We start from the raw sequence: 16506 nt of genomic DNA on the forward strand, positions 1-16506 counted from the left end.
GCTTTAGACCACTGAAGATAATTACTTTAGTGTATGTGTTGTAATTTGCAGGCCAGAGTTCTCAGAATGAATAACTATCCGTTCCATTCTGGAATCCACGGGGTCTATAGCCTCAGATGTGGATGATGAAGCCATGTAGAATATGAAACAACCAATGCCAAAACACTACCGAGATGGGTGGCGACCCAAATCCTACTACGGCGGCAGGTAGCTATGGTGAACCCATTTGACATCAAAGAAGGATGGTATGGCTCTGGCATTTGGAGATGCATCCTAAGATGGGTGACGACCCAAATCCTGCTACGATGGCAGGTAGCTATGGGGACGACCCAAATCCTGCTATGGCGGCAGGTACTAATGGGGACGACCCAAATCTTGCTACGGCGGCAGGTAGCTATGGGGAGGGAATCATGGTTCCTTCGTCGTATCAACAAAATGACGAAGGTGCCGTGTCAAGAGAATGATGGAGGTTGGTCTACAGTCCCTTATAGAAGATCCAAAGACAAAGGCTACGTTTAGAAAAGAAGAGTGGATTCCTATCCCACCTTTTTTGTTAAAGACTACCCACCTGGGTGGTTCCCCCTCAATTTCGAGAGGGTGTTTGGTAGGGCTAGCATCGTGATGGATGTCGTGATGCCTAGACACAAGGAAAACAGGGCGTATAAGGGCTTCGTGCTGTTTAGGATGACCTCAGAGGCGGAGCTGAAGGAGGCGATAAAATCTCTTAATGGAGTGAGCTTTGGGGGTATCAAAATGCGAGTTCAGAGAGCGAGGTTTGGTCTAGAGCTTAGATTCAAGCATAGGAATAGGGATTTGCCGGTCATTCCACCTCCAGTCCAAAAGAGAAGCAGTCATAAAAGCTCCCCGTTTCAGCAGGGCGCTGTCTCTTTCAACGGAATTTTGCTGAACGACGAAGGTGATGCTCCCATTCCTGAGATGTATACCGATCCGGTACAGGAGAAGGTAGAAGCGGCAGCAGAGGGTACGGCAAAGGCCAAGGAAAGCGTCGAAGTGGGGATTACTGTAAACTCGACGGAGTTCGTGAAATCGAAAGAGTTGCTTCAGAATTTAGTTGTAGCCATTACCAAGGAAGGAGTCTCCCTCACCCACGTCCGTCAGTGGCTAGATGACTGTATTAGAGCCCTGGCTTCTAGCTTCAAGATTTCGCCTATTGGATTCAAGGAGCTATGGATCAGAACAAGCCTAGATCTTAACCCGGAGCTTTTAATCATGGCTGGAGTGATTCACATGGATGGTAAGATTGTTACGATTCAAAGTTGGGAAGAATATTCAATGTTTGGGTTCGAAGAGGTGTGGATTCTGTTGTGGTCGATTCCCTTGGAGTTGTGGTTTGATGGGTTTCTGAAATTTGCGTTCGAAATTCTAGGACAACTTAACGAGCTCGACTCCAAAACGGTGTCGGGGGAAGAGTTGGGGGTGGCTCGAACGAGAATCTGGAGGAAGGGGATGCCCTACCTCACTTCATCCAACTCTCGGTAGATCAGAGAGAGGTGGTCCTCCCAGTTCAACAAGAAATCGAAAACGTCCCTTTCTCGCGATGGGGTGATCTGTGGAGGTTGAAGGAGGGAGCCCAGCTGCCGCACGCAGTGTTTTCTCAGGGGATTGTAGAAGACGAAATACGGTCTTGGTACTCCCCTGGGATACCGAATTAGAGGTCTTTGTGGATAACATGCGCAACTGGTGCGCAGTTTAATTGGCAGGACAGCTGTTTTCCTCGTGCAGCGCGGGAGGGGTACATGGCGCAAGAAGAGGGGCGATGTCAAGTTGACGCGTCCTTTGGATGTTGACATCGGTAGTGATGTCGACATCCCGCCCTCTCCCAGCATCACGTGCTTCAGTAAGAAGGGGCACGTGTTCGGTTCGTCGCACGTGCGCCAGAGTGGGGAGGCTATTTCTTCTTCTACACGTGTTGAGCCGTTCTCGAAGAAGTCATTACTCATTGAGGAGGAAACACGTGGCGCCTTGTCCTGCCTCGAGCAGACAGATGTTCTCGATCGGGAGGTTCGACCTTCTCTTATCTAGGCTGGGGAGGATATTCAGAAGCTGCCTACTACTAAGGAAGACCCGATCGTAAATCGCTTGAATTGTTTGAATCTGAATCTTCCAAAGAGGGTGGAAGGAAATTCCGATTATCTGCTCCTACCTGAAGCATCTCCCCCCGCTCCCCCCAGCTTAGCGATTAACGCGATTGGGTAGCTTCATTCGTATCGTCAAGGTTCTGAAGAGCACAAGAAGAATGGGTCTTCCGATTCAGAGTTTTTTTCTCATCAGATGATTACGATGGAGGAAGACCTCTCTGAAGAATCAAGCCGAGGCGCTGTCCTGTGGTTCCCCTCGTTCGACTCATCAGTCAGACGTCCTCTCTGATTCTGCCTTGTTAGTTATCTTCCAGGGCCATGAAGGTAAAGGGATAATCGAAGCAGAACTTGTCCAAGTTAGGATGGGTTCCTGTCCCTATTTGTTGAGAAAATTATGTTGTCAGAGGAGCAAAGGGAGAAGCTTGCGGATTCTGTTCAGGGCAAACGGTGGATTAGGGAAGCTTTGGGACGTGTGGGGAGATTATTGGGGCTTTCTTTCGGAGATCATCCAGAGGATTTTGTTGCTTTATTCCATTGTATCGAGACGCAGGGACACCCTCTGAAAGTGTCAAAATCTCCTAGAAATTTCTCTCCAAAGTTAGGTAGAAATAGAGAATTGCAGAACCTGTTGTCAACTTCCTTCAGTTGCACTGATATCACTTTTGGCAGGCCTGGTTGTGGGCGACGGGGTAGGTTGGTTTCTCTATGAGAATTTTATCCTAGAATGTTAGAGGGGTTGGGTCTAAGAAAAAGAGGGCTCTAATTAAGAATTTGATCAGCAGAAGTAGGGCAGAAATTGTTTGTCTCCAGGAAACGAAAGTTCAAGACTTCAATTGTTATCTGATGGGTTCTATCTGGCAGGATTCTGACGTTAAATGGGTGTCGTTAAATGCCGTTGGTAGCTTGGGGGGAGTTCTTGTGGTGTGGAAGTCGTCTCTGTGGACGCTGGAGTGTAGTAGGGTGGGTGTTTTCTCAGTTGCGGCAGTTCTAAGAAAGGTCGGAGTGGACCTGTCTTGTCTCATATGTTCAGTGTATGGTCCCAATCTTGAAGACCGAAGGGCGGATTTATGGAAGGAGCTGAGTGCTGTTAAGGATAGTTTTGACGGGCCGTGCTGTTTTGGTGGTGATTTTAATATCACTAGATATGCAGATGATAAATCCAAGGGTGGAAGTGTATCCTCTGCTATGCGTTCTTTCTCCACCTGGATTGATTCTCAGGGGCTGGTGGATCCTCCTCTGATTGGATCTAAATTCACTTGGTCCAACCAGAGAGAGAGGTTCCGTCTCTCGCTCGGTTGGACAGATTTTTGCTCTCTGGGTAGTGGCTTGACGAATTCCCTCAATTCTCGCAATCGACGCTGCCCCGTCCGACTTCAGATCATTGGCCGATTATTCTTTCTATGGAGGAGGACAATTGGGGGCCCAAACCGTTTAGATTTGATGTCTCTTGGTTAGATTGAGGGCTTCCCTCAGCTTATTGCAGATTGGTGGAAGGGGCTTGAGATTGAGGGCTATGCTGGCTACAGGCTAAGTAAAAAACTGGTGATGTTGAAGGAAAAGATTAAAGAATGGAAGAATGTGGAACTCAGGAGAAGAAAGGAAGATACGGAAGCTTTGTTGCTTCAGATTCAGTCTATCGATGCCACATTGGAGTCTTCTGCGGCTGACAGTTCTTTGAGGGCAAGAAGGGCTGAGCTGGTTCAGGCTTTCTCAGCTAGGGTTTGTGAAGAAGAGGCGTCGTGGAGACAAAAAGCCAGAAGCAAATGGATAAAGGAAGGGGATAAAAACACTAGGTATTTTCACTCGGTGGCTAGTGCTCGCGCTAGACAGAACAAGATTTCTTCGTTGATAGTTAATGGGGAGAGGATTGATGATAAGGAAAGGATCACTGAGGAGGCCATTTCCTTCTTTTCCAACCTGCTCTAGGCTAAAGCTTGGGCTAGACCGACGCTGGATGCTCTTCCTTTCCAGCGTATTTCTGAACAGGAAGCGACCTCCCTGGAAGTGGAGTTTTCTTAAGAAGAGGTGAAGTCAGCAGTGTTTGCGTTGGGGGGTGAGAAAGCTCCGGGCCCCGATGGCTTTCCTATTTTCTTTTTTCAGCGTTGTTGGGAGGTTACTAAAGTGGACCTGATGGCCTTCCTTAATGAGTTCTTCCTGAAAGGAAAATTGTCTAGATCTATGGGAGCCACCTTTATTACGCTGATTCCCAAATCTCGTGGGGCAGACTCGATGCAAGACTTTAGGCCTATCAGCCTCCTTGGAGGCCCATACAAAATTCTGGCCAGAATTTTGGCTTCTCGTCTTAAGGGTGTTCTCCATAATGTTATTTCTCAAAATCAAAGTGCGTTTATTCCTGGAAGACAGATTATTGATAGCGCTCTTATTGCAGTAGAATGCCTTCATTCTAGTTATATTTTAGGGAAAAAAGGTCTCCTTTGCAAATTGGATCTTGAGAAGGCTTATGATCGGGTGGATTGGAAGTTTCTCCTTTATATGCTTCATAGATTGGGTTTTGGGCCGAAGTGGATTAGCTGGATGAAGGAATGCATAGGGTCAACTTATTTCTCCATTATTCTTAACAGGTCTTCAAAAGGTTTTTTCAAGAGTTCTAGGGGCCTACGTCAAGGGGATCCTCTCTCGCCCTTTCTCTTTTTGATTGTGGGGGAGGCTTTTTCTAGTATGCTTCATAAAGGTCAGATTGAAGGTTTAATTGGTGGGTTCAAGGTGAAAGGTTTGGATGCCCCAATTTCTCACATTCAGTTTGCAGATGACACTCTTCTCTTTTGTGAGGTTGAAGATTCGAAAATTAGAAATCTCCACACTTCCATCCGTTGTTTTGAAGCAGTCTCAGGCCTTAAAGTTAATCTTTCCAAATCAAGGATGTTTGGGGTCAACATGGAGGTGGATGAATCTAAAAAGTATGCTGATTTTTTTGGTTGCGCTTTGGGTATGCTTTCGACAACTTTTGTGGGTCTTCCGTTATGTATTGGTAAGCCTCCTATGGCCCTCTGGGATAAAGTTGTTGAAAGGTTTGAATTCTACCTAGCTAGGTGGAAATGTAGATACTTATCCCTAGGTGGGCGTCTCACTTTGATCAAAGCGGCTCTTTCAAATCTCCCTCTTTACTTCATGTCTCTCCTTAGATGCCCGGCCAAGATCATTGGGATTCTAGAAAAGCTGAGGCGGGACTTTCTTTGGCATGGGTGGGAGGATAAGAAGAAATTCCATTTGCTTGATTGGAATGAAGTGTGTCAACAATTTCAAGAAGATGGAGCAGGAGTTAGAAATCTTAAAGGTATGAACGGGGCGTTACTTGGGAAGTGGTGGTGGAGACTTGGGATGGAAGATGGGGCGTTATGGAACAAGCTCGTCAAAAGTAAATATGGTTGATCGGTCGATGGGAGGTGGTCCAAGGATTCCTCCTACTATAGAGCCTCATTTATATGGAGAGGAGTGCTAAGAGCTAGCAAGGAAGTCTGTAATAGAATTGGGTTTTCGTTGGGTAAAGGTGATAAGATCAGATTTTGGGAAGATATTTGGGTTGGTAATTCTATGTTGCGGGAGGATTTTCCTTCTATATATCGCCTAGCCCCTTTTCAGTCCATTGTGGTTGCTGATTGCTTCTCGATGCAAGGTAACATCGTTATTTGGCACCCCCTTGCAGAAGATACCTTCATGACCGGGAAGTTGCGGAGTATGTGGCTCTTCTCCAACGTGTTGAAAAAGTTTCCCCCAACCTAACTCAAGAGGATAGTCTGATTTGGTGTCCTGATAAGAAGGGTCTTTTCTCTGTTTCATCCCTCTATTCGAGTATGGGAAAAAAGTCTGCGTGTGTGGTAGATGCAATGATAGGAAGGGTGTGGAAGTATAAAGTTCCTCCGAAGATTTCGGTGTTTGGGTGGCTAGTTGGAAGAAAGAAAGTCCTAACGGTGGACAATCTTAGGAAGAGAGAAATGATTCTCCCCAACATCTGTCTCTGTTGCATGGCTAATGAAGAAACGATTGACCATCTATTCATCCATTGCTTGTTCTTTCAGAAGGTTTGGTCAGCCCTATTTTCCTCCTTTCAGATGATGTGGTCTTTTCCGTGTTCCACGAATCAAATGCTTGCTGCCTGGCATGGAGTGGCATTGGGTAAGGAAATTAGAGTGGTATGGAGAATGTCTCTTTTTGCTGTTTGGTGGGCTATTTGGGAAGAAAGGAACAATAGATGTTTCTGTGATATTTCGAATCCAGTGGAGGTTGTTGTTAGAAGGGTTCATCATCTTATTTTCGAGTGGGCTTCTAATGTAGTAAACCTTTCCCCATGTAATTTTTCCTTTTTTTGCTAAGGAGTGTGGCCGGCTATCTCAGCGGACCCTCTCTTTTGTTTTTAGCTTTCTGTTTCTGCTCATTTGAGCCTAATGAAATTTGCAGTTATCTCTCAAAAAAAATAATAATACCAAAACACTACTGTAAACAACAATATTAAGGAGAGTGAACGACTGCGATAAGAAATTCCAACGCATGTCTAAACCCAATTGCATACGGAAGGGGTTCTTGTGGAAAAAAGGAAAAAAACTAAAAGATGAGATCAATAACCCAATTGCTATACAAAAATATAGTTGCTGAAAATTAGGCAAGAAATACAGAAAAAATCTGCCCTAATAGAAAAAATTAGCAAATCCCATCCAAAGCAACATAAAAATCTGCTTCAACAAGAAAAATCCAGTAAACCCTAGCCAAGGCAGCACAAAAAATCTGCTTCAAGTGCAATCCAGCAAATCCTAGCTAAGGCAACACAAAAATCTGTTTCAAGAGAAAAAATCCAGCAAATCTTAGCCAAGGCAACACTGAATCTACTTAATTAAAAAAATCCTGGAACATCTTCAATTGGACAATGGAAAAATCAGTAAGGGCTTCAAATCCAGCAACCTGTGATTTTGAACCTTTAAAAAAAATTGAAGAAACCTTAGAAGGAGAAAAACCCTAAAAGAAGAAGAAAAGGAATAAGAAACCTTGGAAGAAAAAGAAGAAGAAGAAGAAGAGGAATAAGAAACCCTGGAAGAAGAGGAAGAAGAAGAAGACGAAGAAACCCCTAAAGGAAGAAGAAGAAGTAGAAGAAGAAACCCTAGGAGCACTTATGCTTTGATACCATGTTAAGAAGGAGATAATTTGAGAGAGAGAGAGAGAGAGAGAGAGAGAGAGAGAGAGAGAGAGTATATATGAGGCTGTGATGTCCAATGCTCTCTTATTTATAATTATATAAAAGATAAATTACATATGTGCCCTTGTATGGAGGAAAACTAAAGAAAGGCTAAGAGGAAAACTAAAGGAAAGCATGAAACAAAGATCAAAGGCTGAAAAATTATGGACAAAGGTCCATAACATAAAAGACCGATGTGTATTTACTTGTGGGCCCAATCATAGGTTCATACACATACACCCACGAAATGCAACAACAAATCGTGCATGGGGGGCAATTTCGATCACATCTACACTAGATTTGAGTATCAATTTGGTGATTTGTTAATTGAAATTGAAGAATCGAAGCCCCATCGGGCTAGGGACCCCATTTGGAGAAAATGGAAAAAAAAATGTTAAAAAATCTTTTATTTTTATTTTTATTTATTGTTCTTGAAATCAGCTCAACATAACATTGTAAACATCAATCGATCAAATCATGCTTGATTTGGTATCAATTTGGGATTTTTTTTTTTTAATATTTTGGCATTTACACTGAATTTTTCAGCCTTGTTTTTTTCTTTTTTCATATGCAAACTGTAATGCACTAATGATGCATGATTATTGTTTTAAATTTATAGATCTACAAATTTAGGGCATGGATTGATTAAATTCTTATTTTTCAACATTTTTTCCTTTTTTGGGGTAGTCATTTTTTTAATTTTGTTTTCTAGAATAATTTTAGGGAAATCTTTTCGTCTTGAACATAAATCTACTAATTATTTTTTATTATTTTTATAATTTTTTGCTTTAAATAAAAAACTTTATCATAAATATTATTATTATTTAAATGTGCTTAGTTTCTTCATTCATTATGCAAATCTATAACACTTTTTCTTTATTTTGGTGTTTTTGCAGTGGCCAGTGGGTACTTGTTGTGGAGTTTTATAAGTGTTTTACACTTTCATTAGTAATATATTATGATTTCATTCATGCTTTATAGTTGATGCTTGATAGTTAACAATCCAATATGTAATAGATAATCACATTAGAAACATATGATATCAATTTTTGACATGTCATTATTTTTTACAAAAAAAAAATAAAATCAACACCACACTTTACAATAGGTCAATCCGTCATGATAGCTATCTTATTTTACCAATTTTTTGCTTAATTTTCTTTTACAGATACGGTCGACACGGTCCTAATACCAATCCCCGATGCCATATTGTAGCATTTTTTGGCCGTGCTGATATTCTCATCTATACTGATATTTAGAACTATGTCAATATGCTCGTCGATACTGATATTTAGAACTGTCCTCCAGAAAATCAATTGATTCCTTATTTCTTCTTGCTTCATGGAGTCCCAGAAACATATGCTATTCAATGGATTCAATTCTTCAAAAATATCATTAGAAACAAAGAAATGGAGTGGTTTGAAGCATTGGATTTAGTGCCAACCATTATATCTTCCAATCCTACACGTTAGAAATACCGACGCTAGTTAGGCCCATGAAAATCAATTTGATCTCCCTAATTCTTCCTTAAGATGCCTCCCACCTCGAAGATGTCTGGATTCGATACCCTAAAGAGACCTCCCAACCAATCGGAGTCTGAAGATTTGTGGACTCATATGATATCACACCTCTAGTGAATATTCCTCTACTCCTTTTCCAATTTCACAATGTAAACCCTTTTTAAAAAAAAAAATAAAAAAATTCAATTTAGTTATTAAGCAATGCTTTTATTAGTTCTTCCACTCTTCAAGTAAGAAAAAGCCATTTAGTCAATTCCCAGGTCTTAAAGTTGGTCCTTGATGCAGGGACATGTGATGACCTAATCCTAGATGCATGTATAATCAGGTTAAATAATGTTCAAGTAAATACACGAATCAACTAACCGTTTTCAATCAATGGGATTAGGTAAATTTTAACACAAAGATGAGATCATTCCGTCAGGATCATGTCCCCTAGCATAAAATCCCGTAAACAGTAAAAATGGAGGACCTAGGGATATGAGGATATCCCAAATCTAGCATAAGTCAGTCCACGGTCAAGTTTGGATCTGATTTTAGTAACTAGCCATCTCTCTTTTTCGTTCAAACTAGAAAGGGAGTATCCAAAGAGGAACGAAAGGGGTGAAGAATGAAGGGTTCTAGATAAAGAAAGTACGGGTCCTTCTGTCATCAAAAGAAAATGAGGAGGATGTTTCTTACTTTTTCCTGCACCTTGTAGAAAGAAGGAAACCTGAAATCGAGGTGGAATCCTCAACACCCAAGGGCCTTGAAACCCTAATCTCTTGAATAAAGAGGAAGAAAGGAGACGAATTTCTATTCATTCTATAATAATGAAAATAGGGTTTCTCACAACGTATATATAAGCTATGGAAAAAGTATATGTGCATTAAAGCCCTTGAAAACAAGAAAAATAAGAAAAAAGACGAAAAAATAAAGAAAGTACAATAAAGTGCCTGAAACAAGAAAAAAGAACAAGAACACCTAAAACTAAAACACCCGTGTGGTAGGGTGTGAAATCCGACCCATTGATCTATGGTCAGGGTGCGGTCATGCCTAGGGGTGTACACAAACTGAGCTAGCTCGGTTAGCTCGCTTGACTCGACTCGGAAAAGCTCGATTCGACTCGGTTCGAAGCTGAGTTCAAGCCGAGTCGAGCTGATTTTTTGAGCTCGAAAATGAGTTCGAGCTGGCCCCAGCTCGACTCGACTCGGATCAAACGCAGCTTGAATCAAACTCGGATCGAACCAGTTCGGTGACTCGGTTACTTTGATATTGATGTTGCTCACCAAGTGTTTGATGAAATGACTCAAAGAAGTGTGGTAGGTGGCAAGGAAGGTATGTATATGAAACCAACACCCTTTTTTTCTTGATTTTTATGTTGCTTAAAAGGTGTTTGATGAAATACCTGTTAAACCATTGCTGCTGTCTCAGATACAGTGAGATTTTGAAGGTGCAATCTAGGTGTTTGTGAATGCTGCAATGGAAAACTTGGCACGAACTTGGCTTGAACTGGCCCGAGTTGCTTACCAAACGAAGCTGAGTTGGCCAGTCAGGCTCGAGGATCGAGCCAAGCCGAGTTCGAGCTGAGGTCAGCTAGTGGCCGAGCCGAGTTGAGCTGAGGCTAGCTCGACTCTCTTCGACTCGATGTACACCCCTAGTCATGCTGCTCCTGCACTCGTAGCGCGTCAGAAAATGTGTCCGATGGACCCAGTGTCCATCCACATCAACTCTTCCGATCCGGTACTCTGTCGGTGGTGACGCCTCCTCTGGTACACTCTAAAGGTTGCACCACTGATGACCGCATCAAATTTGCAACAAGCATGCGACTTTGACAACCTATCAATTTAGTCCCACTTCATATTGTTACTCGATCAAGCCAGGACATCGAAGCTTTGTTAGGGATAATTTTTCTCCTGAGAATGGTAAAATTGTGAATGCTTTAATGGAAGTAAAATGTGAAATATTCTTCCTAGGATGGAGGCATTGTATGTGATACAATTGGATACCAGCAACTGCTCAGATTGTCCTTTGGACTTAATAGGTTGGCATCTGTGCTGTGTTGATTATGATGTGTGGAAATGGGCTGGGCCAGGGTTGGCCCTAGGCTCCTTAGCCCTGCTCCCGACCTAGTTGGCCTGAAAAAGGCCTTGGCCTTATTGAGCCGGGCCAGACCAGGGCTGACCCTGTAAGGAAAAGATTTAAATGATTGAAGATTCAAATTTAGAGAATAGCACTAAATTTCTAGATTGTGCCTGCGATCAGGCCAAGTTTAAGGCCACCCAGCCCATTGCCACACCTAGTTATGATGTGATATCAAGCTTGTTTGGTTTCAATGGATGAGTGGTTGCTCTAGGCTTTTGTATCTCTTCTATGTATTTGCAGTTATGCTGATGTTTGTTGCATTTGGGTCCTGAAGTTTCAGCGATGCATATCTTAGTTTGTTGTGAAGGCATCATTTTACTGTCATTTTTTACCCGTCTCTACAGATTGAAAACACCATATCTTCCAGGGCTTTTAACACGTTGAGTCTGGGTTGATCTGGGCCTGGTTTCTAAAATTGTCAAGCTGGACCTTTCGGTCCCAGCCGATTCAGAGTTTTGGTTTTCCTTGGCCCCGGTCGAGCCCATTGATGACCCTGACATACTTTATCATTTGTATGAATGGATCACTTCCCTGCTAAGTTTACAAGCAGCTTTTAAGTCAAAAACTTTATTTATTCTTCAAAACAGTGTTGAAAGCTGATAATCTTCACATTTCTAAAACTTGAACTTAAAGCTTCCCAAAGGGATCAATTTTGACTCCCATTTATCTTGTTTTTCAGATGTAAATATTGAATCACCTCCCTCTATGTATCCATCAAAGAAATTTTGTGACATAACAGGGTTTGAGGTATGTAGCCTCTTCTTTTAGAATTCGATCAGAATTTACATTAGCCTTTTCTTCCCATACGATTTTTTATTTATTTTGTCTTTTCCTGGTTATATTCATGACCATTCCAGTCCTTTGCATGTAAATGTGTGTGTGTGCATGTGTGTCTACACACACACACACACACGTACATGGAGAGAGAGAGAGAGATGTGGCCTGCATCATAATCAAAAGTTCGCATATTTATTTATTTGGTAGCAACATTTATTAAGAAAAGGTAGGCATGGACACTAAGGCCCTGATTGGGGTTAAAGTCATCAAATTCATGGATCTGCATTGGATTTGGATTTGGCAAATTCTAAAGTCCATTGTTTGGGAATCAAACTACACGTCCATGGATTTGTGGAGCATTTATTGCAAAATGAATTACTTTTTTATATTTTTTCTTTTAAAAGAGTTTCTCATTTGATAGACAGTGAGGGGGGGCTTGGATTTATGGAGGCTTGCATTTAGGAAATCCACGGATTTGACAATCCCTGCAAACGATAAATAGGGGAGATTTGAAATCCATGGATATCACAAATCCCTGCCAAAAGCCTTTGATAAACAGTAGAGAGAGCAATGGCTTACATTTGATAGACCGCCGAGGGGGCATGGATTTATGGAGGCTTGCATTTAGGAAATCCACGGATTTGACAATCCCTGCAAACAATAAATAGGGGAGATTTGAAATCCATGGATTTCACAAATCCCTCGCCCCAAACAGCCCCTAAGTAATCAAAGCAGAAAAAATAGTGAACACGTTGATTAAGTGACGACACAAGGAAAAAAAAGAAAAGAACAGAAAAAGAGACTGACATCAAAGAGATCTCAACCCGAATCAATAATGCTAGTTCAGAAGCATCCTCAGTGCATGAGTCACTGAGACTATACCGCCTTGTCTATCTCCAAATGTACACGGTGGAAAGAAGTAATCAAGAGGTGCTGCAAGAATCCATACTTCCTCTTATATTTTCATAAATCTTCATGTTTTTAGATACCTTTCAAGACGCCGTCTGGTGTGTATCATCTTTAAGGCCTAGCTGTCCTTTATAATAGGGTTTTCAAGGGTGTGCTCTTTGGTGAGCATGGGTGTGACTTGTGAGGATCACCTATGGAAAGGTTGAGTCAGGGGTCCCCTAAACTCTGATTTCTTAGGACAGTTATGGCAAGGATTAGTTACAATTCACAACTATAGTCGTGGAAAATGATTTCCGCAACAAAATTTACATGCATGATTAGCCCAGCTTGTATGTTACTCAGTCAAGTCTAGATAACTAGGTCTTCAGTTCAAAACCGAGGTAAATCTGGAGTTGGAAGTCTTTGGAAAAGAGGGATCCTTGTCCATATCCTCGTCTGAGTATCTCAGTTTGGTATTCCAGTTTTTTTCCCCCTTGAGGTGCATGTGTATCATAGATCAGGGGTTACACTGTCACAGGAGGTGGTTTTGTACCTGTATCTTGGTTGCATTCTGAACATTTCACTAGTCAAAAGAGCCTTCTCCAGTGTTCTTGATCAGATGCTTACAGAAGGGGAGAGAGATCTTAGTCCAACTTCAGAAGGGCATGGAGCAGAACCCTCATAGAAGCATTGCAGTAATGTTACTGATCCTTAGCTAAACCCTGATCAACCATGGTTCTGTATTTCATATGATAAATATTTTTTAGAGGTTTTTGCATATACAACCCTTCCTTTTAGCAATACAAGACAAAGCCCCCTCTAGTTTTCATATTTGTAATAACACCATTCCTTTCTGTCCTTTATAAACAAATCCCCAAACTGTGACTGTTTTAAGATGATAGCATAACTAGTGTTAGCTAAGCTACCAAATTAAGTTTTTGCCCCTTCTGATTTGGAAAACGTTAGTTACTCTACTAGGTTGTTAAGGTGATATTCATGATGTCAAAAACTGCACAAGTGGCATGGTCACAACTTAAAACTGTTTATATCGCTGATCGTGTTTTAGAGGTAACTTAAACTAATAATTACAATAGTTTGATTTATTAATTAGCCAATTGATCTTCATTTTTTTGGATGATCAGTGAAAGGAAGTGGGTGGTCTGTTTCAACAAACAGATGGCCAGTTAGAGCACAATAATGTTGAATGCATGGGTAAATTTGTCTGCTGTCTATCAATGGCATGTCCTGGTATATTGATGGTCTAAATTGGATAAATTATATGCCACATGTACTAGTTTTTGAATGCCTGTATATCGACCATCATACTCTACTGGAGTATCAAATAGAAACCCACAAAATACCCTAACAAAGTCTCCCTCCCTCCCAACCTGTAGCCATTGCCCTCTCTGTTTGTCTTCCCTCCAGCTCCTCTTTGCATATTGCCAATGTATTGTGTACAGCATTTATAAGGCCTTGCTATCATTTAAGGCATGTTATCCCATTGAAGAAGGTAAAATGGTATTTAAACATCCTAACGACTCAAAATTAACACTGTATACATTGATGGAATTTAACTATAGGGTTTTTTGCACAAATACATAAAGGTCAGGTGTTATTCACAAATACAAAAAGGAGGGTATTTTTCTTGTGGAGACAAAATGGAAGGGTGCATATGCAAATAACTGTTTTTAACACTAACAACGCTGTATGTAAAATGAATGTATCACCAACACAACACAAGATTGGGAAAAGTTTTATGTTGTTAGAAATGACATGTTACGTTTAATGGCCTAAATACACGGATGCCAATATGTATCGTTTCAAGAGCCAAAATTTTGAAAAATTGAGATCAACTGCCTTTCTTAACTGCCACCCACTTCTGCCATGTTCCCATCATCCTTGCCAGGTAGATGACTCCCGTAAAAGTTTTGTTGTTTCTTTATTTGGAAGCTATTTCCCATTCTCCATGTGTCAGAAATTCCTCATAACAAGGCAGAATCTAGGAGGGGTTTTTGTGGGTGAGAAAGTTGAGGTTATTTCATGGGCTGTTTGTACAAAGCATTTGGGGACGCTGTAGAGTTGGATTAGACGAAGGATGGGGGGAGATTTTAGGGGTTTTAGGGAGGGATGATCCCCCATCATCTGTTTCTTCTTTCCTGTAATTTGTTGGTTGGGATCCCTTCTAATAAGTTATTGTCATCCAGAAAAAATGCATATTATGTCTAATGTATTACATGAAGTTTTCAGTTGGTGGGTTATTTAATCATTGATAAGACCATGTTTCCCTTTGACTGCTGTGTGACTAAATAATTTACTGAAATGGTTTGCTCGAATGCATCCTTATGTATTACAATAAGATATGTCGGGACCAAGGCATTCTATAATGGTAATGGTAATGCTTGTAACAGCGACTGCGTAACCATTATGAACGGGCCGTGATGGCCCTTTTTTCTTGTGGTAAAAAAAAAAAAAAAAAAACCCTGTTTTGGGTAATGGCCATTATGGTTGTTTTGGCCTTGTAACGCGTAACAATTACCATTGTTACCGTTACATGACCATTTTGGCATACCATGGATGGGACTACAGCTGTTGGATTTAGGCCTTTTTGAATGACACAACCCTTTTATTTGATTGGGCTCCCCTTGGATGGGGGCCCCAAAACAACTCTCAGATTGAATATTTCAACCCATTGATTATACAAAGGTTACAGTGACTGTTCATGTTCAAAGGAAAAAAAAAATCGAAGTTAACGAAAGGTTGAAATAATTTTATTGAGAGCTTTCATTTGTTGTCTTTCCACCATACAACGTGAGAATCTTCGTATAAATGGTTTGGATCATTGGAAGATGACACAAGATTCAAAGGCTAAAGTTCTGACATATCAATATGTTGGGATGTATTGGAGCAAACCTTTTTACCGAATATCTGTTTATTTTTTCAATTGCATGCCTACTTTCTGGTGTGTTTTAACCTTTGGCTACTGAATTTTCATGCCATTGTTATGAATCTACATACCTCCAAACCAAATTTCAAGTTTCTTAACTATATGCTTGTAGCTATTATTTTACTTTGTCGCATCTGTCTTGCACAGCCCTTTTATTTCTTCCACATCTTGAGAGAAAAGAGAAAAAGAAAGAAACATATGACAGGAACGAAGTTGGTTGATCTTGTGTTTAACTGGTGACTGGTTTTTTGTGCAGGCACCATATATCGATCCCAGGACTAGCCTCCGTTATGCAAGTGTAGATGTCTTCAAGCGTATTAGATCACTTCCAAATGAGTATATTCAGAGATGGCTCTCTTTGAGAAATGCGGCAATTGTTCTCAAGTAGCTTTGGTGGCTTCAAGCGTTGGTAATGCCTAGTTTTGTCTTCTGATTACAGATTCAGTTTGTTTTGAGTGAGTGTTGGAAAACATCACTAGAGCCTATTATGTTGCAATTGTTATAATATCCTTCCCATCCAAAAAAGAGAGAGCCTCCAAAAAACACTAGGACCTAAGATTAATAGGTTTCAAATTTTCAGAAATGTTTGCCCCTTGGGGCATGTTTGGATTGGGGAAAAAATAGGGGAAAATTCAGTTTATGTTGATGTGTTTGCACTTGCTTGGGAAACAGAGAATGCCATGACATAAAGTTTGCCTTTATCTTTTTGATGAGGACATCTGAGCACCATACCGAAGGAGGGCTGAGCCAGTCTCCTTATGGCTAGACGACCATTACATGAGGTCCACTTGGTCAAATTCACATTCCTGGTTGAAGACCCCACATGCATGTTCGTGCATCTTTAAAGACCCCACACTAGGAAGATGCACGTGGGCTGCATATAAGAGCTTGATGGATACATTAGACCATTGGATCGGGTGGACACGATGATCGGATTATTGGATCATCATTATCAGACATCTTGATTGTGGA

The 16506-nt window shown here is 41.2% G+C and overlaps 1 protein-coding gene across 5 annotated transcripts in view; it reads left to right on the forward strand.

Moving 5' to 3' along the window:
• Positions 1 to 16180, forward strand: part of LOC131225313 (protein EIN6 ENHANCER) — a 36599-nt gene extending 20419 nt beyond the window's left edge. For all 5 annotated transcript variants that reach the window (XM_058220834.1, XM_058220833.1, XM_058220835.1 and 2 more), the window contains 2 exons: positions 11605 to 11672; positions 15791 to 16180. In XM_058220834.1, the coding sequence (XP_058076817.1) occupies positions 11605 to 11672; positions 15791 to 15922 (200 nt within the window). In that variant the 3' untranslated portion in view covers positions 15923 to 16180. The remainder of the gene's footprint in view (positions 1 to 11604; positions 11673 to 15790) is intronic.
• The last annotated feature ends 326 nt before the right edge of the window (positions 16181 to 16506 follow it).

This window comes from Magnolia sinica, chromosome 14 (genome assembly GCF_029962835.1).
Source record: "Magnolia sinica isolate HGM2019 chromosome 14, MsV1, whole genome shotgun sequence".
NCBI lineage: Eukaryota > Viridiplantae > Streptophyta > Magnoliopsida > Magnoliales > Magnoliaceae > Magnolia > Magnolia sinica.